Genomic DNA, 24,521 nt, shown 5'->3' with positions numbered 1-24,521 from the left:
GTTTTAAAGAACCTTTTTGTTTTCGACCACTCATCTATCGTAGAAAAGTTCTGCAACTCCAGCTTGCTGACTTGAATTGAAACATTTGCAGCATTCGGTGTGGATTTAAACAAAGAACAGGTCTCTTGGACTCTTGTCTGCACTGCTGGGGAAGGAGCTGCAGAGCCGCCCTGCCAGCGGCACGGATGGCCGAACCACGAAATCCTTACACCCCAGGAGTTATTACCTGGAACTACTGAAGCATTGGGGCCAGGAGCGCAGGAAAGAGGGATAGAACTCAGGCCAAGATTGGTAACCATCGCGGGGCTGCAGCCTGGTGCGCAGGCTTCTCGGAGCAGCAAGTTCTTCCAACAAGCCTAAGGCAGAACCAGCACCCTTTCCCACCCCGAATCCCTGCCAGGTCCGGCAGCCACAATGCAGATTCTAGGGCCCCTCCAGGCTGCTGCATGTGGGAAGAGGAAAGAGCTTTGTGGACAGAATTGACCAGGCCTTCCCGCGCCTGGGGGCACAGGAGTTGGGCTTGCATGAGGGTGCTTTGGGTCCCATGACACCCTTCCTAAGTAAAGGTCGAGGATAGCCAAGGCTGAGGATCCGTGGGTCTCTGCTTTAGCAGGCGCTTTGGTAACTTGGTTCAGAGATCAGACAGAGAAAGAACGGCCTGTGAACACAGTGGAAATGAAAAGTGCCAGCCCAAAAGGAACAGGATGCTGAGGAATGCGCTCCGAGGGAGGTTGGACACAGCCTTTTCCCTTTCTCGCCCTCTCTCCCCTCACACAGGAGCTGCAAGGTGTACTAGACTGCGAAGGGAAAGCAGCGAGAACTCAACGGGCCCCAGATTCTCAAGGCACCTTCCCTTTGTTTAACAGCTTGCAGAGAAAAGACGAGAGATTATAACTTTCTCAGGAAAGGAAAAACCTCTTCCTACCAAGCCTCAGAAATAACGAATCACCTGTCTCTCCCCACCCAACCCCATCGTGAAGATTCTCTTGGGGGAAAAGGTGGTCATTGCTTTGAGGCCCGCTAAAACTAGGGTCCAACAGCGATGCCTTCTCTCTGCCTTTGGAAAGCTTAGATTGCTTAGTTGAAAAATCGGTGCACGCTTCCCACACACGCACTGATCCTTGTGACAGGTAAGCAACCAGCCCTTTCCACGCCTCCGCAGACCAAGGTCACCAAATGACCCAATCCCACGCCCGTGAGTCGTCAGTCCTGCCGGCTCTGGCTGCCCTTTCCGAGCCCCGGTCCAAGAAGTTTCCTTCCATTCGTTTTATTTCTCTGCTCAGCCTGCCTGAGGTCCTCAGTGATTAGCATGGATTTGGATTTTAATCGCCTCAATCAGCAGTCTTTCTCCCCAGCCGACAGTCAGAACCTGGACGGTGGGTTCGGCGACCACGCGCTCTGAAGCTCAGGAATGGTGCTCCCCACGGAACTGTGCGGCAACCATAGGATCTACTAAGGAGCTGAAGTGAGCCCATCAATGCATAGATACCCTTCCCCCACCGTCCCCTCCCCAGGCTCGCGAACGCCCCTGATTCCAGCCCGGTCTCCGGAGCTCCCAGGGTCACAGCGACCTCAGCACCCTTTTGGAGAAAGGCGGCGCGAGAATTGCGCCTCCTTCTCTGCAGCTGGAACCAGACCTCAAACAATACGCCTCTCGGTGCAAATAACAGGCTGTCTTGGGCCACCCTTCTCGCCCCACTAAGGTCTCTCTGGTTGGTCTACCAAGGCTGAGGTCAGCCGCGTTAGCACCCTGGACAGCGCGCCCCTGCCGGCGGGGGCGCCGGCACCCTGCTGCTTAGCGCTTTCCCCAGGGGCTCGTCTGCACACTTCCCACGCACTCGGGCTGACTCCTGCTCGGACTCACTCTATGCCTCGCACTCTCATGATTCAGCCCCCGCCCCTACAGGTTTTTCCCCTCCGCCGCCCCCTCATCTATCCCTGTAGGACTTCCTCTCCTTCAAAATCGCTCGGGCGCTCCGTGCTTTCCCATTTCCTGGCTGTGAGGACCCTTTGGTTCCTTTCCCTATTCAACTCTTCAGCTTTCAGAGTGTTGCCACGTCTCTAAGCTCTAATCCCAGCACTCTCACACACATGCAGACACTCACGTTTCCTGTCCCTGTGTGACACCCACCCGGTCCCCGCGCGGCGTCCTCCTCCCGCCACACACACACACACACACACACACACGCACGCACGCACGCGCGCAGGGCCGAGCGGAGGACAGCTCGCCGGCAGTTCGCACTTGGAGGCGTCCTGCTTCGGTCTCGCAGCGCTGATGGCATCTCCGGGCTCGGGCTTTTGGTCCTTCGGATCTGAAGATGGCTCTGGGGATCCAGAGAACTCTGGCACAGGTAGGAGAAGCGGGACCTGCAGGAGGCGAGGTTGCGGGTGGACGGAGGTTTGCGGGGCCGGGGAAGACGAAGGAGATTTTTAACACCTGCAACAGGAGACTTCAGACGCTTCGCCCTGACCTGGGGGTAGGTAGGTCCTTGGTGACCTAGGAGACCAAAAACCCTTCAGACGCTTATCCCCTTTTCACTGAAATCTGGGTGAGCATCGCAAACACGGTCTGCTTCTCCTTGACGCTGAATTCATGGGCCTGGGGCACTGCCACCATCTTGGTGTCTGGACCCTGGAGAGGGACGGAGTGGCGGTGGGAAAAAGAAAAACTGGAAGGGGAGAAGAATCCTTAGTCTAGAAGGAGAGCCTGCGAGGAAATGGGCAGCCTCGGTGTCTAGGAAAACTTGCCCGATGGAAGGAGGAAGGGGACTTTGTTCTAACCGAGGGACACCTGGAAGGCAAGTGAAGGCCCGCAGTGTGGGCTGCTCCTTTGGAAACAAATCAGTGAACCACGGGACAGACCAGGCCGCCAGGCTCCCGCGCACCTCCCGCACCTGCCCAGAGTGCCAGGCACCAGGCAGCCCCTTCCTGGACCCTGGGTGTATCGACGTTCACAAAGAACGAAATTTCACACATCTTTCTGCTGTTTTCTTTCTGCCTCGCTATCTTCCTGCCTGTCTTTCTTTCCAGCGAGAGCTTGGTGTCAGGTGGCCCAGAAGTTCACGGGCGGCATCGGAAACAAGCTATGCGGTGAGTGCCAGACCAGAGGGGCGGGAAGCGGAGGCGGCCAAGCGCTTTGGGGGCCCGCGGTGGGGAAAGCCACCTTCTCACTTCCACATCCCATCAACAGGGTCAGGGATTCTTGACTCTTGGCTGGGGATGGGCGGGGGCGAGGGAGCCAGGCGGGCGGCTGTCTGAGGTCGGTGCTCCGTGTCCTTGCCCAGCCCTGCTCTACGGAGACGCAGAGAAGCCGGCGGAGAGCGGCGGGAGCCAGCCCCCGCGGACCACCTCCCGCAAGGCTACCTGCGCCTGCAACCAGAAGCCCTGCAGCTGCCCCAAAGCGGAGGTCAACTATGCGTTTCTACACGCAACAGGTAGAGGTGCCTCGCGGGGCCCCGGAGCCACCCCGCCCACCGCGGCCGGCTCCACTGGGAGCCAAGAGCCTAACCCTGGGCATCAAGATAGGGGGCAGAAACATATTTTAGGGAATTTCCAGCTGCCCCCTCGGTCCGACCACGACCCAGACCCCGACTTGTGTGTGGTGCTGGACGCCCGGGTACGGAGAGGGCTCTGGGGGCCCGGCGCAGCCTGCACACCCAACTTCACCCTGGGGTCTGCTGATGGCCAAGGAGGCGCCCGGGGCACTAGGTTTCCAGTTCAAAATTGCTGAGACTTTGTAGGTCTTTAGACCGAAAGAGTAATTTATAGATGTGATCTAACTGGAGAACCATTTATGTAAGGCCTGCCTGCCCGAGGTTTTACTCCCTTGAGCTTACACTCCCGGTTACCCAAATAGATGGGCGCGGGAGCGCTCGCGCGTGTGTGTACACACACACGCACACACACACACACACCTCGACTTTGTAAACAGCGGGCTTGATAACAGGGCAGAGATCCTAACTTTGCATGTTCCACTTTGCCCGATTTGCCCAAAGGCATTCCTTAAACATTGCTGAACTGAAGTGTTTGCATAATTATTCAAGATGACTTACAGAGAAATAACATTTAAGAGGAGCTCTGGTGACACAGATGAATGGAGGCAAACGGTCAGGAAAAAAGAAAGCAAACAAGTCAGGAAATGAAATGCAAGAAATAATTCGGAGAAGGGAGAGAAATCATAGTCTTTTTCATTCCTTCATCTTTGAAAAATGTCTGCCCTTTAAAGAAAATGCTTTGTTTCCGGAAGATTTTTTTACATGTAAAATCTCTCGGTTCTACGAGAAATTTTCAGATGAAGATCTTGACTGGAAAATTTCATTGTAAAATTAAAATGTGGCATTTTGATTCCATTCTTTAGACCTGCTACCAGCGTGTGATGGAGAAAGGCCCACTTTGGCATTTCTGCAAGATGTTATGGACATTTTGCTTCAGTATGTGGTGAAAAGTTTCGATAGATCAACCAAAGTGATTGATTTCCATTACCCTAATGAGCTTCTTCAAGAATATAATTGGGAGTTAGCAGACCAGCCACAAAATTTGGAGGAAATTTTGATGCATTGCCAAACAACTCTAAAATATGCAATCAAAACAGGTATTGTCCAATCAGACATAATAAAGCTCCTTTTCTTTTATGGTTTTTATTTTTACTATAAAAATGTTTTCTATTTTATGGAGTTAGTGGTAATTTCAAATTTACAAAGTTATTTTCATCATTTAAAAAAATAGTCATGATTAGAATAATTAACATCAAGCGCACCCTTTACCATTATTGTTCATGCTTTTGAAGCTGACATTATCAGAAACGTTATCTAAGTATAAAGCATCAGATTTTACATTGCACCTATTTGGCCTTAAAAATTAACCACTGGTGTAGGATCAACCATTTTTCAGCAGAGGCCAGCAGAAGCAACCCAAAATAGAGGAAAAAAGGGAATCTGGAAATGAAAGCACCAAAGGCACTGTCCAAACAAAAGCCCAAATCAGTGCAGTGCTGGTATTTCCTCGGCATAGAAATGGTCAGAAATTGGACAGACCCATGTAATCATTGAACCGGAGGAAGGATATTCTGCCATTATCTCAAATGGCCAGGACTTCAGATTTGAACTCCAGGTTTGCTCTATTAGTAAAGAAATGTACACAAGAGAAAACAATACAAACTAGCTTAACAATTCAGCCATGTCATACAAGGACGTGCATGTTTCCTAACCACTCTGTGTATAAGATAAAGACAGAAGGGGAGAGAGGGGAATCCGATGTGCTCCGGGACAAAGCATTTTTTGTGTATTTTGTGTTAATTGCTTTTTCTTTATAGTAGTCTTCATATTCTACCCATTTTATAGCCCCAGGTATAATACTTATGTGGGTGCATTTTAAGCTTTCATTTTATCTACACAAAGTCAGCGATTCATCTCCCCTGGTCATGATTATCCCTTCCTTTTCTACTTTTCCTCTAATCATCCTGATCGATGGTGGCACTACACTTCATTAAAGCAATAAAAATGAGTATGAATGAATTCGGGGGGGAGGGAAGACCTTGAGGATCTAGGCTGATTTATAGCCTTCAAAAGATTTGCTAACAAATAAATATGTAAAGTATCACAAAGTATTAATTACCCTGGAAACGCGATCATTTTCTTTGATGAATTAGCAGCATCATTCTAATTAACAACAAATTTTAAAAACGTTTGCTTGTGACTTTTAGCCCTTTTTTTGTTTTTTGTTTATTTTTTGATTTTTGTTTTTGCACATTCTTTATACTGACAGAGAGGAAAGATGTGCATAGAAGCCTTGGGAAATTGGTTTTCTGTTCTATTATTATCAACTTTTATGAAACTACAGACTTAGGATTAGATGCATAGGGAAAAGAATTTAACATGGATATTTCTATCAGATTCAGTCTGTGGAGTACAATTTTTGAAGGCTTTTTAAATTTCATCCTCAATTATGTTCACAGAGAATCCACATGATATATGTACTAGGCATTGGAGATGTTTTTTCTTCTAGATTTTCATATATCTGCAGGTGCAAACCGGAACAATGTGTTTAATTCATTTTTGTTTGACCTATTCCCCGACCTACTATTTAAATATGTTAACAGTAAATTGCTACCTGTTATTTTTATTGCTACCAAACCAAAGAGAATCTATAAAAATGTTTCACATCTTCATGCTTAAAAGCTGGTGGTGTCTGAAATGCAATTTAAAGAGTTAAGATAATGGGAATTGCAGGTCAATGAAGGTAATATTTCTGCCTGTCACTGTTCCATTTAGTATAGGAAAAGATGGACTAATTCAATACTTAGATTTTTCCATAATGCTTATGAAACTATTGGTCAGTATAGCTATAATTCATTTCATTTAAAGTTTAGAAAAAAATGGTTAAGTAAGATTTCTAACCAAGGCACATCAATATTAATTTGGTAGCAATATTACTCATAACATATGTAGTCTTCTGGTCTTTCTCTTCACCCCCAGTAGCATTTCAAATAATTGACATCAGTCACCTTCCTTTTTGACTGGCATGTTTAGAGGTTTCATACTATAACTTATATTTGACTGCTAGTACTATTTAGAGTCTGTGAAGCAGTTACCACAACTGCTACCATTAGGCATTTTAATGCTCTTCAGGAGATTCTTTTATAAAATGTATGTTTTCATCTGCTTCTGAGAGTTCTTAACCTAATTTCCTCTTGGTCTCTAGGTTTAGAGAGGAGTGAGGGGCAATGGGGACTTCTTCATGCATTGCTAAAATTATCTCTGTAAGAAATGTTGGAACAGAAAACTAAAAAGTGCAGAGAGTGATAGAATTCTGGAATAATTAACGTTTGTTGGAGTTGTTAGGTGTGGTGGTGGTGGTATTTGGGGTGGGGATAGGGGAAGCAGGGAGGGCTTAATGTTGTCTCGAATCTCTGAGCCCAACCATCAGACAAAGGAATTGAATCGTCGATCAGTAAATGGGGAAGTCTTTGGGTATGTGTTGCTGGTCCAGAGAGATGGCCTGGACCACATTGGGATCCCTTCCCAAAGGACTTTGGACACCAGGGTCAGAGCTGCCTCAGGCTGGTTGTTCAGAGAGTCTTGCATCCTTCTCGGCTCATTTGCTGATCTGTAGGGAGTGTTGCAGAGGCAGGAGCGGCTCTAATCTCACGTTTCAAACTCCTCTCTCTTGGCGCAGCCAGTGGCCACTCGATTCCAGTTGGGGCGCTCGCGGCACAGGGCGGGTGGGGGCGGCAGCAGTAGCTGGATGCCAGGCAGCTAGGACAGCAGCAGGCAGGCTCCAAGACAGGTCTCAGGGAACCCTACCTGGATTTGCTGGCAACCTGTAGGTTTGTGAGAAGAGAGCAAATATAATATTTCTGCAGAAAATCAAAAGGACATGTTGTTCCCAACTGCCATGGTGTCTCCCTCATGAGAGGGAGACATGCATCCTTCCATGTCATTATTAGTGAATTAAAATTTTGAGATAGGAGAGGTTCAGGTGAAATAGACCAAGGTCAAAATACAGAAGAAGAAAGCCAAGCAATTGAAGCATCAAACTTCTTTCCACAGTTTCCCAAAGGTAGTCTTCAGGGTGAATTGACCTTCTGATAAGCTGGAGCCAGAACAGAAAACTAAAGCGTCTCCCAACGCACGTCTTTAGGAGCCCTCTCAATTTTCTGCAGAAGGCTTCATGCCGAAGTTTCCATAGAGTTTATGTGATAATAAGTACCAGAAAATTCATCCAGAAAATGCACATGAATTAGAAGAGTTGATGAATGGATAGATTTGCTAATCCTTCTTAATTTCCTCGGTTCAAAGAAATAGCTCAGGGAAAGAGAAATGGGCGGGCATCAGGAGGGAGAAGGCAGCTCTGATTTCAGCTGTGAGCGCTAATGAAACGGGGAGTCAATGAGGCAGAGAGGAGGAGAGGGCTGTTCCAGGCAGCAGCGCAGCCACAGTGAGGAAGGCTTTTTCCCTTTCCATGGATGCGGAAATTGACAGGGGCAACATCAGAGGACCTGAAAAAGAGCAAAAAGCTGGAAGCGCACTGTTGCAGGGCCATAGGGAGGTAAAACAATGCCAGAGAATGAGCGGGAGCTGCACAAAACCCAATCTCTTTAAAATGTGCTCTGTCCCAGCCCCTATCTTTTCTCAGTGTCTAATTGTCCAGCCACAAGCCGGAGGCTGATAAGAGCACTCCTGTCCCTGAGATAAGCTTTGTGTTGACTTTTGTCTCTGCTTTCCCCATTGCCTTCCTTTATCTTGTTTTGTCCAAGCTGGCGTGAAAGACTGTCACATCCCCAGGCTTCAGACAGGTGTCCAGTAAGTGGCGGATGCCTTTTTATCAGAAGCTATTTCCATAATTGTTAATCTTCCAAAATTTTTGCCACTAAACAAATCACAGATTTATAGATAGGCTTTTGTGGGGCAAGGCAAGGAAATGGAATTCTAATGAGAGCTTCACACCTTAAATAATGGCCTCAGGAGTATTTGGGTGTCAGCCCCTTTAGAGAGTTTTAGAGGAATCCAGAAGTTAATTAGATAAGCCTTGCTAATGGACTGATGTGTCCACTGAATATACCTGAGTGTGTCTTGTTGACAAGACAGTTAACTGTATTTGGCTTTTTATTTTGAATTGCAATTGTGAAGGAGCTCTGTTGTTTATGGTCAAATGTTCGGACAGAAAAGAATTGACAAGAATTAGGTTTGTTCGTGCCGTCTTTAGACAGTCATCACCCTTGAATCCAGAGCAAATCACTCAGCAGAGTGTCCTATTTTCTCATTTTTGCCCTGTCTTTTCTGATCGTCAGCCATTTGTCACTGATATTACTATGAATGTTGGCATGTCTGACAGATGGCATGGTATACAACTGATTCCCCGAATAATGTCAGTGAAAAAGGATTTTTTAGCAGCACGAGTGTAAACAAGAAGTGGCCTGTCTTTGAATAGCTTTGGATTGCACCAGCATATATATGAGTTTGCAAATGTGTTGAAAGAAAGCTGGAAAATAAACTAGCATCCACATTGCAGGCCATGTTTATTTTTTATAAGATATGTTTAAAGGAAGATTTTTAGAATGAGTTTTAAGAAATATCAAACCCTAAAATAGTCTTTATTCCTAAAGGAAATACTCCTTTGGGTGTGTGTGTGAGTGTGTGTTTCTGAGTATGGGTTTCCTATTACTGAAGGATCTTTGAAGGTTCTTTATCTAGAGAAATCATGTGTTTCAGAGGCATTTATTTTCACTGGACTCATTCTGATCCTGGTGTCCCATCTAATTCAGGGCATCCCAGATATTTCAATCAGCTTTCTACTGGACTGGATATGGTAGGATTAGCAGCAGACTGGCTGACATCAACTGCAAACACTAATATGTAAGTCGCTAAATGTGTTTTTGTGTAACCCAGGGTAATTATTAAGGGGATTCCATAGTCTTTAGTCTACCTCTCGTGAAAAATCTCTTTTAGTTAAGTAGCCCATAAAATAGTGATATGAACTTCAGAAGAATATGGATGTTCTCTCTGGCTTAAAATAGCCCTGATATATCTTTCATGCAGTCAACATCATGTTTTAAACACAAAGGGGACTTTTTTTTGCATGTTGGATTTATAATTTCATATGGTATAAAAGAGAAATGGGACCAGATGTTTTCTTTTAAATAGTGTAATATTGTTACTCTGCAATGTGTTTATTCACTATGATAAACGACCCTTGGGCCTTAGGCCAATAATTGAAGCTCTTGACTTTAGGATGATTGAAAACTGACCAAACCTTTTGGAAGACATAATTTTCTCTCTGCTCAATGCTATAATTGTAACATTTGTAAATGTAGCATTTGAAAAAGGAAATCGTTCTGTAGATATTGTAATGATGAATTATTTCTTTGAGTGACATACCTAAAATGTGGCCATTACTACATTTCAGGTTCACCTATGAAATTGCTCCGGTATTTGTGCTTTTGGAATATGTCACGCTAAAGAAAATGAGAGAAATCATTGGCTGGCCTGGGGGCTCTGGCGATGGGATATTTTCTCCTGGTATAGGATATTTCAACCTTTCTTTGTGTTTTTTCTTCTGATATGTTATGCCTTGTTTTGAACATAGAAATGATTACATGTCTCATCTGTATTTCTGCTGAGGTTCAATAGGCTATATGTTGATCAAAAGAATGAATGTGATTAAGTATACGAGACTGTTGCCCACGCTTCCAAGCCAACTATCACCATGCTTGAATATTAATTGTTTGTGTTCCCAAAGAGCATAGTCAGCCATGGTGTTGACCTAGTACTACATACAAGATGTATGGATCATGTGGAGCAAAGGAATAAAGATTCCTAGTAAGGGAATTAAGGAATAAGGGGATTTCACACCCCCAAGAAGCCGTGAAAAGAACAGGGTAGCTTCATTTAATAAAGATTCTCTGTGTGAGGGTGCACAACAAGGAAGGTCTACTTGAGAGAGCCTCTGTACCCTGTCCCTTTCAAGTAGCAAGCAGGGAAGCTGATCTACCCTATTTTCAAGGGGGTAGAGAGGGCCTCGGGAGACAATTTCTTAGAGCTAAAAAAAAAAAAGAGAGTGGTGATTTTTTCAAGAGGCTTTCCTTTTCCTCTTTATGATGCCTTCCATCTTTGCCATTCTGCCTTTTATCACCGGCCCTTGCATTCGAAGCTCTATTATTTACACCTTTTCCAGCCAAGATAATCACCTTGAGACAGAAAGTCCTGCCCTTGGTACCCAGGTCTGTGTATGTGACCTTGGTTTGATGCAGAGAAGAAAGAGAAGTTAGGAAGGCGGTGGGAAGAGAGTCACTGACCCGCGGACAAGAAGCCTGGTGTACAGACCATCACCTCATCAGTGGCGGGAGGGAGGTCATCAGGCGTCGCTGCCCTGGGGCTCCGTACACTGAGACCAGCCCTGCTGGGGAAGCCAGAGCCTCTCGTGCTGCTGTGTCAGGCGTAGCAAAGGCCAGGTTGCGATCTCATCTGCAAAGACAAGGGGATATGAGGGAGAGAGAAAATAAAACGGCCGAAGGAAGAAATGATGAGTAACAATGGCCAAGTCATAATCAGCTTTATCCACAAGCTCAGGTCGGCTATTTTATTTTCTGTTTTCAAAGATATAGCATATGTTTTCAGGTGCTGAAGGAAAATGTGTTAAATGAAAGGGAAAATTTGCCCTTTTTTTGTAAGTCATTGCACACCAGCTGTGATGAATTTTAAGCTAGTTATATTTTATAAGGAACTGAGTACTTAGTGTTCTTTTGGAAGTCCATCCCCTTTTGAGGGAGCTTTGTCGTTGTTAGCAGGAACTGATGCTCTTAAGGTATTTTTCATGAGGAACCAGTAGGGTTCAGAGATGAGCATTGCTTCTACCTTTATTCTTCCTCCTCTCGTAAGGTTGGTTGTGTGATTAAGCGGTCCCTGAGGACACAAGGAGCACCTCTGTCTCTCTTCTAATGGTTCTTAGAGATGAGAAGAGAATAGCTGCTTCTCTTGACCCTGAAAAGTTGACTGAAGGAGCATGGGTCAGGCCTAACTTACCTGGCTGGTCTTGGTACCCATCTGCCTCAGAGGAAAAAAAAAAATCACCCCAAGGAAGAATCCTCTTTGGCAGTTCTGCTAAGCCAGGTGGGACTTTGGGCTGCCACCTTCATCAGAGGGGAATGATCAGGTAGAAAAGACTTAGCTCGATCCTAGGGCTTCTTCCTTGGATCCTGAAGACCCATATGCTGTAACTCCAAGATGGAAACCATAGATGCCAGGCTACAGTGTAATGCAGACATTGCAAAAGCGGGGAGGGACAGAAGAAAAGGTCACTGGCAACCTGTTTTGCTCTGCTTTCTACAAGGCATCACAGATACGAGGTGGGTCACAGCATCCTCACTTGCTAGTGGATGCCTCTCCAGGTAGCATCCAGCCCTGTTCCTGGGGGAAGGGCTTCTGATTTCAGGGGTGGATATAGGGGAAATCACACATCTTTGACCTGAGATCTGAAAGTCCCATTGGCTGGGACCAAACATGAAGAGGTAGGTCTATGACTTGAAAAGCTCAGCCCAGTTTCCCTTACACCTCCATCTATAGTATCCAAAGGCTTCGTGCTTCATGGAAAGGCCTTTGAGACTTCTAGAAGAAATCTGTTTGTGGGGTGTCACCCCCACCTGAGAGCCAGAGGAAATTGGAGCACACCACTGCTCAGCAAGTCCTGAAGGAGGGGAAAAAAGGAAAGCTCAGTTACAGACCTTTTCCTGGCTAACAGGATGTTCAGAACATTTCCGGGCTTGTTCTTGCACCCTTTCTCTGGAAGGTTCCTAGGAAATAAGAGCATCTAGGGCATATGCATCGGTCCTCCTGCCTGTGTCACACAACACAGTCTGCTCTGTCAGAGACCCAGAAGTCTCCTCATCTCTCTCGGGGGATGAACCTTTAGATGGAGAGTGAGCTGTGAAGAGCAGGCCAGAGCTGAAAACTTCCTGGATAGGTGTCTGGTGAGGCACACTTTGTTCACGTCCATCTTACCCTTTTTCTTCTGCCTTCCTTCCCCCCTCCCCCCAAGCCTCTCTGAAAAGAGCCAGGGCAGCACTTCTCACCTGGGAGCTATTTTGCGCCCTCCGGGGAACCTTTGTCAGTGTCTGGCAAAATTTTTTGTTGTTACAACTCAACCAAAAGTTGGAGGAAGGGCGTTAGTGTTACTGACATCTGATGGTAGAAGCCAGGGATACCCAGGAGAGCCCCAGCACCAGGAATTATCCAGCCCAGAATGCCCCTGAGTGCCAGGATTGAGGAACCATGAGCTAGAGTGGAACTTCCTTCAAAAGCTGGTCTTGTGGGAGTTCCCACTGTGGCTCAGCGGTAACAAACCCAACTAGTATCCGTGAGGATGCAGGTTCGATCCCTGGCCTCACCCAGTGGCTTAAGGATCTGTTGTTGCCGTGAGCTGTGGTGTAGGCCACAGATGCAGCTCAGATCCCAAGTTGCTGTGGCTGTGGTGCAGGGCGGCAGCTGCCGTTCCAAATCTACCCCTACCCTGGGAACTTCCATATGCTGCATGTGAGGCCCTAAAAAGAAAAAAAGAAAAAAAAAAGCCACTGGTCTCTTGCCCAGCAGCATCCTACACAGTCAGCCTTTTAGACAGGGTATCTTCTCAGAGCAGGCCCAACCTGGATTCTCTTTATCCCATGTCTCTGGTGTCCAGAAGAGGTAGGAATTACCCTCATTTTGACTGATGATGGAGCCAGGCTCTGGGTGATGACTACTCCGGGCCAGGCTGCCTGTTGGCATCAGAGCCCAGGGGTCATGAGACAGAGATCACAGCCCCGTGTGCACCATCCATCTTGGCACAGAGAACCCTCCTGCTCCACAGGCACCAGAAGGGAAGGGAACTCATGTCATGGCAGAGCCCAGGCACGTCCCCCTTTGGGTGGGAGGCAGGTTATGTCTTCACTCTGCCTCAGATTCTCACAACTCCCACACTAGTATGTTCATTTGCATTCAGAGCCGTCTGTCATTTACCTGGATAGCAAAAATTCTAAACTTTCCAACAGTCCTGGGGAGAAGCTTTCTTTTCTTTGCTTGTCAAATGAGACTCTGCTTGTAAGATACTAATCTTATGATATGAAGTCCTTGGCTGTCTTAGGATGATACATGAAAAGTTATTCAAGATGGGCTTAAAATTCCCTTAGTTGTGTGTGTTCCTATAATTATGAAATTTTAACTATTACATTTTCATGATGTCTTTGAAAGGGAAGAACCATTTGGGGGGAATTGAAAGTTAAGTATGATGAAATAGGCTTGGATGTTTATCCTCCCCCTGTAAGAATTGCTGACAGGCCACATCACTGATAGCTAAGGATCATTCCCAATCCAAGTGCAAGGCATTGCATGAGCTGAAATGAAAAGAAATGTCTTCTTTATGAGGATATAAGTAAGATTTTCATAGCCCTAATGCAGAATGACCACACTTGCAAGCTGAGAAGGAGGCAACACTTTTTATGTTCTTAAAACCTCTTCAAAGGACCCCCAGCAAAAGCAAAATCAACTGCAGTGACCCTAGTAACAGAAGTGGGTGTGGAAAGCTGGCATCCATCCTAGGATTGGGCTGAATGTTCCTTTTCCAGACTGTCTTGGTTAGTGCCTCTGAGTCTGAGGATTCAACTCAAAGGATAGCCAATAAGAAGGTCTTCTCCTGTGTCCAGGGAAGACTCTAGATCAATGGAAATAAGAAACGTTCTTTGCCTGTGAAATGATGTTGGCAATGCCTAAAAAGGTAACTGTTTTTGCTCTGCCTCTAGGTGGAGCCATATCCAACATGTACGCCATGCTGATTGCACGCTTTAAGATGTTCCCTGAGGTCAAGGAGAAAGGGATGGCCGCTGTTCCCAGGCTCATTGCCTTCACCTCTGAGCATGTAAGTGTTAACCTTCTTCCCAAGTTTAAGGTTATATCCTGTAAAACCCAAGTTGAAGGAATGGTATTTGGAAATGCTTTAGCCTGGAGTTTCTCTTTCCAGAAGGCACATCTTGGGAGAGAATGAGGGGAGAGATCAGCTGGGTGGTACAAGGAGGTGAGCGCCTTTCTCTTTGAAATTCAGGTAAACACACAAAAAGGAAGCAGGATGCTTTGACCCCTCATCCCTATACTTATTTCTCTGTGATAATGTGGGTATAGGAGGAAGAAAGAGGGCAGAGTCACTGTGAACTCATTTGGATCATCAATGCTGTGCCTACGTAACTCAAAACTCCAAAGTGTCCTGGGTGGGGTTTTTTGGTTTTTTGTTCGTTTGTTTGTTTATTGTCTCTTAGGACCATACCCGCAGCATATGGAGGTTCCAAGGCTAGGGGTCGAATCAGAGCGTCACAGCCATAGCAGCGTGGGATCCAAGCTGCATCTGCAACCTCCATCACAGCTCACTGCAATGCTGGATCCTAACCCACTGAGCAAGGCCAGGGATCAAACCCGCATCTTCGTGGATAGTAGTCAGATTCGTTTCCACTGAGCCATGATGGGAACTCCCAAAGTGTCCTGTTAATACAGTCTTTCTGTTAGAAAATTCTGATCAGATATTCTGCCCTCTTGGTGCCTTGAGATACTTTGTGTTACCCTTTGACTGACTTAAATGGAGGTTTTATTACTGTAGAGAAATGGTCTAGTCATCTGTCATATCTCATCTCTGGCTGATCTCTCAGCCAAGCACAGGCTCCTGCCTGCTGCTGCTCTGCTGCTGTCCAGGAAGGATGCTGAGAGCTTGGGGCTCCAGGAAATGGTGCTTCACATTCCTTCCATGACCTTCAAAGAGTTAATGTCTCTACTAACACTTGGGCATTGTGGAAAAAATGGCCCATCCTGTTCACATAAATGGAGCTGAACAGCTTTAGTCTGCCAGGCTGCCATCTTTCCCTCATGTGCCATGGCAGAGCAGCACGCAAGTTCAAAGCCACATCACAGCTGTTTGAGCAACATCTTGGTTCCCATCTGTGCTGCCACACAGGCCCAGCATTGAACCAGAGACCGTTCTTAAGAGGCGTTAGTAAGCATTACCTGCCATGTAATTCTAAGATGGTTCCTTCATGACCTGCTTAAGAATCACCTAACGTCTGGGAAACAGTTGCCTTGAAGAAGATCAAAAATCCTTCTGATGGCTGGGGGTCTAGGAGATGGGAGGGAAGAGGGGTCTCTATGGAGACAGGGGGTTTCTTCCAAGGAGACATCAGTGGAGAGATGCAGGGAGTCAGAGTGGGCCTCGGATCTACTTCTCAGATCTAAAAAAGAATTTTTCTGGAGTTCCTGTCGTGGCGCAGTGGTTAGCGAATCTGACTAGGAACCATGAGGTTGCGGGTTCGGTCCCTGCCCTTGCTCAGTGGGTTAACGATCCGGCGTTGCTGTGAGCTGTGGTGTAGGTTGCAGACGTGGCTCGGATCCCGCGTTGCTGTGGCTCTGGCGTAGGCCGGTGGCTACAGCTCCGATTCAACCCCTAGCCTGGGAACCTCCATATGCCGCGGGAGCGGCCCAAGAAATAGCAACAACAACAACAACAACAAAGACCAAAAAAAAAAAAGAATTTTTCCTTTTCCTGTTTTAAGTGGTGTGTGTGTATGTGTGTGTGTGAGAGACTTCATAACAAGGAAACAAAAGGCGAATACAGATTGGAAGCCAGTGAATACAATTAACAATCACTCCACTAGCCGTGGAATTAAAGGAAACGAATGATTTATTTTAGCACATTATCTTTAGCATCTTGTTTTCAGTCATGTTTTAGCATTTTAATTTTTTCATGCCCTTCCTCAATTTATAGGGGTCAAAGTTAGCAGAGAAGACTATAGACTGAAACCATCTGATGTTTTACTTTCCTATTGCTGCTGGAACAGATTACCACAAATTCCATGGCTTACAACACCATGAATCCATTATCTTACAGCTCTGGAAGTCAGAAACCTACAGTGGATTGGGCAGGGCTGTGTTCCTTCCGGAGATGGTAGGGGAGAATCCCTTTCCTTGCCTTTCCAGCTTCTAGGGGCTGCGTGCCTTTCTTCAGTCATGGTCACTTCTTCCATCTTCAAAACTAGCAGGAGAAGATCTTCAGATTCCTCTCTTTCTCTCTCTGGCCTCTGCTTCCATCACCACCTTCTCTGGCTCTGACTCTCCTGTCTCCCTCTCTCTAAGTATGCTTATAAGAGACTACACTACGATAACCCAGGATAATCTTTCCTCTCAAGATCTTCATTTAATCACATCTGCAAAGTCCCTTTTGCGTGGAAGGTAACAAATGCACAGGTTTGGGGGAACAGGAGGTGGACCTCTTTGTGGGGGGGGGGGGGGAGCACATCATTCAGGCTGCCAAGCCTAGTTCCCCACCATAAGATAGCTCTCATTTCTCAGCTTCACCAAGGGCAGAAAAACATAATGTAACTTGTCTTCCCATTGCTATTTCCCTAAAGTGGATTTGGACCCCTAAATAGTTCAATAGTCTCAGTCTCAAAACACCCAGACCATCTTACATTGGCATCCTCTTCTTTTGGCTTCTGTGCTGTTTCCACATCCTGAAATGAGGTTGACCTACCAGCAGCTTCCTTGTGCTCTCTGGTTTCTACACAAGCTTCTTGGGTTCAAGTTTGATGTAAGTTCACTCAACATTGCTCAGAAAGCCCAGTCATGGGATATGAGAATAATTTTTTTACACCTTTTCCCCCTGGTATTGTCAGCTTGAGGTCTCTTTCTCCATTTTCCAAGGAAAGAAAGGTGATTCAAAAGTAAGTGGATCTACAACAACCATTTGATTCTCTTGCTCCTCTGCTGTTTCTATCTGTGTACGTAATTATGAAGGAACATTTGAAAATTATGAACCTTTCCTAAAGTACCAGTCATTTCCAACCCAAGGCTTATTTTGACAGATGAACTATCCTTCTAATGTACAATACCTTTCATGTGATTGCTTTTGGCCATTTCCAACTTCCAATAGACACAAGTTCATTTGATTCACAACAACCTTGTGGTCCAGGCAGAGCAGAGATTGTTTACAGCAATTTTTTTTTTTTCATAATGAAGAGGCTGCAGTTAGCTGGGTAGATAGAGCCAGGATTAAACAGATGCCTGACTCTCAGACCAGTGAGGGCCCTGCCCTAACCTCCAGTGCAGAAACCAGATTAAAAAATACAACAAAGTTTTATAAACCTCAGCTCATCAATCACTTTTAACATTTTATGCCTTCCCACGTCAGATTTCTACCAAGAGCTTTGCTTTTTTCTTAACATGAAAGTGAAGCCAAACTGTTCCTCCTCCATCCCTCTACCAAAAAAAATAATAATAATAATAATAATAATAATCTTCCTCAATACCTCATAGCTTGGCTGGAGGGGCCTTTTAGAACTTGATTTAAAGCGTTATGATGTCTCCTTGAGCCCTGGATCCAAACCACTCTAGACAGATGAGCCATTAAAAGTAAGCCCTGCCCTTGGAGGTCCAGGTTAAGAGGTAGCACAACCCATGTGTAGTTGCTTCTGGGCACCAGACCTCAGGGCCATTCATCCTACTCATCATTTAATACAGCCGCTTCCAACTTCAGGCCAAGCCAGAAATTTCCTTAGTCCTTTTAGATTTTACAATTCACTGTCTCCACCAGCCTCAGAAATAGATCTTCACAGGCTCAAGAAAGAAAATTACCAAGTCAAGTCTCAATGCCTTTTCTCCTGGCCAATTTCCATCTTTGCATGGAGATTTCCTTCCTGAATCCCTTGACCTGCAGAAAGGGTAGCAGGGGGTGGAGCTGCTGGGTGGATTCAGTGGGGAGAGGGGAGGCCAGGGGCTGAGGCAGGAGCCACTTCTGTTATCATCTCTTTTTATGCTCTTTGAGAGTTTCCAAGGCCCAAGACTTCTCCAGAATCAAATGAGTGCCTGGGACATAGGAAGCTCTACATAAATATTAAGTAACTTAAAAAAAAACAACACCAACACCTTATTTTATGGGTGAAGAAACCATGCGTCAGTGATGAAAGATGTTTTGCCCAAGGTTTTATGGCCAGCCAAGGCAGAGTCAGCTATAGAGCCTCAGTTTTCCAACAACCACAACGCTGCCCTTTCAGCTCCTATGCTGGGTGGCCTGATCGCCAGCCTGTTCTAGCTGGCTGTTCTACACTCATTTGAAACATCTTTTCTCAAATCCTCGTGTTGGTTATTCTAGTGCTAATATAATTGCTTGATCTGCTGAACCAGGTCCAGTTACTGTCCTTTCTTCTATTCCGAGCATGGAGTTTATAACTGTACATCCTTAGAGCCCAGGGATGGAAATGGCAATGAGAACCCATCATTTTCCAGCTCCCAGCCAGAAACGCCCCACATTCAGAAAGGAAAGGGTCATCTTTTATTTTCTAGATGACACTTCACATTCTCTCTGTCACATCCCACAAAGCCACCCATCACTTTTCTGGCCACCAAAACAGATTAGAACTTTCTCTAGCTGGTTAGAAGGGCAAGCTGTTTTCATTTGTTCAAATCAAACTATTTTCTTGAAATTCAAAGTGGACTAAATCGAACAAATAGTATTGCGGTGAAGAACAGAATAAGAACATAAATCACTGAGTTGAAACAAGAGATAGCATTTAAGTTATGAGTAAAAGGTTCCCAGATTACTTTCCTCCAAAATATAGAATCGCAAAATCAGAAGGGATCTTAAAGATTATCTGGTTCATTACTGATCCTTTGCTGGATTCTCATCAAATCCAGTGAAAAAAAAGCTCAGTAGAAATTAATCTGATGAATTTAGGTCCTTTCTTGAAAGTAGGTTTAGAGGGAAGCTAAGACCCCCAGCTCAGTAATTCACATCTCTCTGTGTTTCTCTCTAAATCCTTTGAAAGCCCCAACCATGAGCTTAATTCCAAATTTCTCTGATTTCCTCTTGTGGCACAAGCTCTTCCAGAAATAGCTTCAATGAAATAGGGTAATTGCATCTAGGAAAAATGTTCCTATAAACATAACAGACACTGAGAGCTGTTTTTTGTTTGTTTGTTTGTTTGTTTGTTTTTTGCTATTTCTTTGGGCCGCTCCCGCGGCATATGGAGGTTCCCAGGCTAGGGGTCTAATTGGAGCTGTAGCTCCCAGCCTACGCCAGAGGCACAGCAACGCAGGATCCGAGCCACGTCTGCAACCTACACCACAGCTCACGGCAACGCCGGATCGTTAACCCACTGAGCAAGGGCAGGGACCAAACCCAGGCAGGGACCGAACCCGCAACCTCATGGTTCCTAGTCGGGTTCGTTAACCACTGCGCCACGACGGGAACTCCAGACACTGAGATCTTTTAAGCAAATCACCGTAGCCAACTCATGCTGCTCTTCCCACACCAGGCCCAGCTCATGTCTGGGTGGGTCTCCTGGAACCCATCACCAATGTTCCGCTGAGGTCCCTCGTGGCCTCAGCCCACTTCTCTGGGGAGGTGATTCTCATAAGGGCTTTAGAAAGGTGGTTTTCATAAAACCACACTTTTGGAGGCAGTTTCAATTCCAAAAATAGACACTGTTTATGTTAAAAACAAAAACAAAACACTAATGGTGAGCTAGGCAGTTTGGGGAGCATTCCCATGTAAGGCTTCTCACTAGATGGAAACACTGACAGAACTTTCAGCAAGTGAATGTGAGAACCAAATTCACTTTCTCCTTGACATCTCTTGCTCCGCCTCTTCATTCTTCCCTCCTTTGCACTGTAGGGCCCACCTCACTCCTGTGCTCTTCTCTCTCCTACCCGATCCCACCAAAACCTCCTCCCAGGGAGGATCCTGACGGCCATGTAAGGGACTGTAGAATCTAAGTATTGCGTCTCCTGGGGGTCTTTTCACTGCAGTAGGAGACAAAGGGATGAGGCAGGAAGGAACAGTCCAGCTGCTGGGCGGTGAGGTGTCTTCATCCCTCCTCCGTTCACTCAGTGCTGCTGCACGCCAGGCATCGCCCCTGTCTCCGCTGTCACTGGAGACAGCAGGGAGCAGACCCAGGCCGGTTTTCTAGGAGCATACACTGTACTGACAGAGAAGGGAAAACAGGGAGAGGACGGTCACCCCTCGCAGTGCCCCGGAGGTCACACTCCTCATCGGCTGGGGGACCTGCTCCAGGACCGGGTCAGGGGAGACTGATTTTTCTTCAGGTTAGTGGATGAAGCTCATAAGCTTTTGGATGACACCTCCCCAGGCATGACCTTGGATTACCTACTTCACGTCTTCCTCATCAGTAAAATGGAGATTGGTATACCCAGCTCACATAATTGTTGGGAGGATGACCGGAGATAAAACACTCCACGAATGGCAGTAACACTACACTGCCCCTGGAACCAGCCACCCACTGATGTCCCACCTGGAGTGAGGGCTGAGTCCCTCTAGGGGGCAAGATAGAGGCGTATTTGGGGGCTAGTTCTTTTCTTTTCTTTTCTTTTTTTTTTTTAGGGCCATACTCGGGGCATATGGAGGTTCCCAGGCTAGGGGTCTAATCAGAGCTACAGCTGCTGGCCTACACCACAGCCACAGCAACCCAAGATCCAAGCCACGTCTGTGACCCACACCATAGCTCATGGCAATGCCAGATCCTTAACCCACAGAGCAAAGCCAGGGATCAAACCCGTAACCTCATGGTTCCTAGTTGGATTTGTTTCCACTGCGCCATGACAGGAACTCCCAGTTATTTTATATATATATATATATATATATATATTTATATAAGAATAAATATATATTCTTTTCCGTTACGGTTAATCACAGGATATTGAATATAGATCCCTCTGCTATACAGTAGGACCTTGTTTATCCGTTCTATATGTACTAGTGTGCATCTGTTAATCCCATCCTCCCAACACATTCCCCCTGTCTTGGCAGCCACATATGTGTTCTCTATGTCTGTAAATCTGTTCCTGTTTCATAGATAAGTTCATTTGTGTCACTCTTTTTTTTCTTTTCTTTTCTTTCTTTCTTTTTTTTTTTCTTTTTGGTCTTTTAGGGCCACACCCGTAGCATATGGAAGTTCCCAGGCTAGGGGTCCAATCAGAGCGGCAGCTGATGGCCTATACTACAGCCACAGCAACACAGGATCCAAGCCACATCTGTGACCTACACCACAGCTTATGGCAATGCTGGATCCTTAACTCACTGAGTGAGGCCAGGGATCAAATCCATATCCTCATGGATACTAGTCAGTTTTGTTACCACTGAGCCACAGTGGGAACTCCCTATGTCATATTTTAGATTTCACATGTAAGTGATCTCATATGATATTTGCCTTTCTCTTTCTGACTTCATTTAGTATGATGATATCTAGGTCCATTGATGTTTCTGTAAATGGCACTATTTCATTCTTTTTCAAGGCTGGGTAGTATTTTACTCTCTCTCTCTCTCTCTCTCTATATATATATATACATCTTAATCCATTCATCTATTGATGGACATTTAGGTTGTTTCCATGCCAGATGACCTCTTTCCATTATACATTTTCTTTTCACTCTTATCAGGATCCTAAAATCATGGAAATAACTGCTTTCTTGTAACCAAATACATGCTTAGTGCTGGTGTTCACGTTTGTTGCCACGTATCACAGTTGGGTCAACTTAATCCTGGAGCACACCACTCCTTTCTTTAAAACATACTTAGGGCACACACTCTCAGTGGGGTGACTTTATACAGTCGAGGTTGCAGCTTCACAGAAGTGCCTTATGTGCAGGATCCATATCACCTCTGACACATGGAGTCTCTAAACATAGCAAGCAATCCCCTCCCATCCAAATCATGATAAGTAGAAACCAATGAGGCAGTCCCGCAAAGTACAAGCTTCTTTGCACGTCAGATGCTTTCAAAAGCAGGATGCTAGTTGAGGTCCTTAGGTGTCAGGAAGGGGTATAGAGAAGTAGGAGGACGGAAGACTGTCAGTTCTGAAATCAGTGAGGGTGGCGGGCACTCCAAAGCATGGGGAGGGGTCAAAGAAGCAGATTCCAGCTCTGTCATAGGTTGGGCTTCAAGATTTCCCTGTTGGGGATCCTTGATATGTAACAATGCAAAAGCCATCCCCCTCTGTTCTGTGTTCCTATGCACACGTGACAGTCAGTCCACCCACACAGGGAAAGACTGTTGGCCCAAAAGGGTTAAATCCAAGGACAATTGAAAGACCTCAGAGCTAAAAGGTAAAGCTTTTCTTAGAATGTCGAGGAGTTAAGAGCTGAGATTTCCCACCTAGTGTGTCCTTTTTCTTTCTTTGATGTCTTTGGGTTGTTTTTTCTTCTCCAGCTCATCTGGTTAGAAGGGCCAGCTGCTTCCTGCTTGGGAAGGACCCTCTGTAAGGCTGTCTGGGGTGGGTGGGTGTGAAGAATAGCCCTGGACTTGCCTTTAGGAGGGGCCTTAGATTAGAGGTCCTGGGGTCCATTTAGCCCACCATCATCTGCCCCAATCATCAAAGCCACACCTCAACATTGAGATCTGTGGCCAGACATTTATGGCAGTAAATAGTGGATATTTCCCTGGACTTGTTTTCTGAGCATATGGTCAGATTCAACAGACACTTGTTAACTATTTCAGCAAAGTCTTTGCCCTCGTGCAGCCTATTCTGGTAGGGGAAAGGCAGTAAACTAATAAAAATTTACTCTAATGCCAGGAAGTGACAAGAGAGTGGGGTAGTAGTGGGCTCTTTTTCAACAGGGTCATAAAAAGATCTCTGTGGAGATGATACAAAGCAGAAACCTACACCAAATGAGGGAGGGAGCTACCTACATATATGAGGGAAGGGTTTTTCAAGAAATGGAACAGCAAGTGAAAAGGTCTAGAGGCAAGGACAAGTTTAGCAAGCTCACAGAAGCCCAGGAAGGTCACTACCGCTAGGTAGCGAGCAAGAGGGGAGCAGAGGGAAAAGTCAAGGTGGGGGCAGAGCTGGGTACTGAGGGCTGTCTTGATCATCTTTGTGTCCCTGGGGCCAAGCAGAGGCTTTCCCTGAAATCCTGTGGCCCATGAAGCAGCTGAAGCTGAGCCTCAGTTAAAGTTTGGATATCACCAATAGTGGTGTGAAAGAATTAATGTAGCTTTCTAAACTGCTCTTCTAACTTGTAACAGAGGAAGAGAAACCAGATTATCAGGAGGCTGACATGGTTTGTCTCAGAGCTTGTTACCCTTCCCCTTACTCCCCCACCATCCCTAGGGACAGGTGAGATTTCTTGTCCCCATTAAAGAAGGGAGGAGCCGATCCACATTTTCAAGTCATGGAGCTGCTTAAATGAGCTCTCATTCTTATGCAGTGTTTTTGTTTTCTTTTTCTGGATGCACCCACAGCTTGTGGAAGTTGCCAGGCCAGGGATCGAACCCCTACCACAGAAGCAACAATGCCAAGTCCTTAACCACCAGGCCACCAGGGAACTCCTCCCATGCAGTCTTAGTTTGCATAATTTCATCCCACTCAAGCCCCCAAAGCCCACTTATTTTAAAATTACAACTATTTTATGTAACTATAAAATCCCATACTTAATTGCACATATTTAAAAAAAATTGTAATTATAATCGATTTTCAATGTTGTGTCAATTTTTGTTATAAGGCAAAGTGAACCAGTCATATATATATATATACATTCTTTTATATATATGGCTATATATATATACACACACACACATTATCTTCCATCACGGTCTATCCCGAGACTGGATGTAGTTCCCCGTGCTGTACAGCAGGACCTCATTGCTTATCCATTCTGAATGTAAAGTTTGCATCTATTAACCCCAAACTCACAGTTCATCTCCCTCCCTCTCCCCCTCAGCAACCACGAGTCTCTTCTCCATGTCTATAAGTCTGTTTCTGTTCTGTTGATAGGTCCATCTATAATTGTACATATTTTAAATGTCAGCTGAATTAGGTAGCCTGTATCTAGATGACTAATGATTTTTTTAAAGGTAGAAAAAATAATTTTCCAGCAACCTTGAATTTTTCATTTAGTGTAAAATAAAAATTATATGGACTTTAACACCTATTACCCTTGAATAGAAATATGATTTAGTTCTAAGTAACCGCTAACCGCTAGATTCTGTTAGGGGTCTATGTTATTTTTCCA

General features: G+C 45.6%; 1 protein-coding gene across 1 annotated transcript in view; it reads left to right on the top strand.

Annotated features, from left to right (window-relative positions):
* The first annotated feature begins 2,008 nt into the window (after window positions 1–2,008).
* GAD2 (glutamate decarboxylase 2) overlaps window positions 2,009–24,521 on the top strand; it is a 76,419-nt gene continuing 53,906 nt past the window's right edge. The window contains 7 exon segments of the mRNA NM_213895.3: window positions 2,009–2,351; window positions 3,031–3,090; window positions 3,285–3,434; window positions 4,358–4,591; window positions 9,263–9,353; window positions 9,904–10,016; window positions 14,267–14,382. Coding sequence (NP_999060.3) covers window positions 2,276–2,351; window positions 3,031–3,090; window positions 3,285–3,434; window positions 4,358–4,591; window positions 9,263–9,353; window positions 9,904–10,016; window positions 14,267–14,382 — 840 coding nt within the window. The 5' untranslated portion in view covers window positions 2,009–2,275.

The sequence above is a fragment of the Sus scrofa genome, chromosome 10 (genome assembly GCF_054392235.1).
Source record: "Sus scrofa isolate SSC_HxYL_T2T_F1_AM1 chromosome 10, Sscrofa_HxYL_maternal_Yorkshire_Landrace_v2.0, whole genome shotgun sequence".
In the NCBI taxonomy this organism is placed as follows: domain Eukaryota; kingdom Metazoa; phylum Chordata; class Mammalia; order Artiodactyla; family Suidae; genus Sus; species Sus scrofa.
Note: the sequence above shows the minus strand (reverse complement) of the source record. Positions and strands in the feature narration are given on the sequence as shown.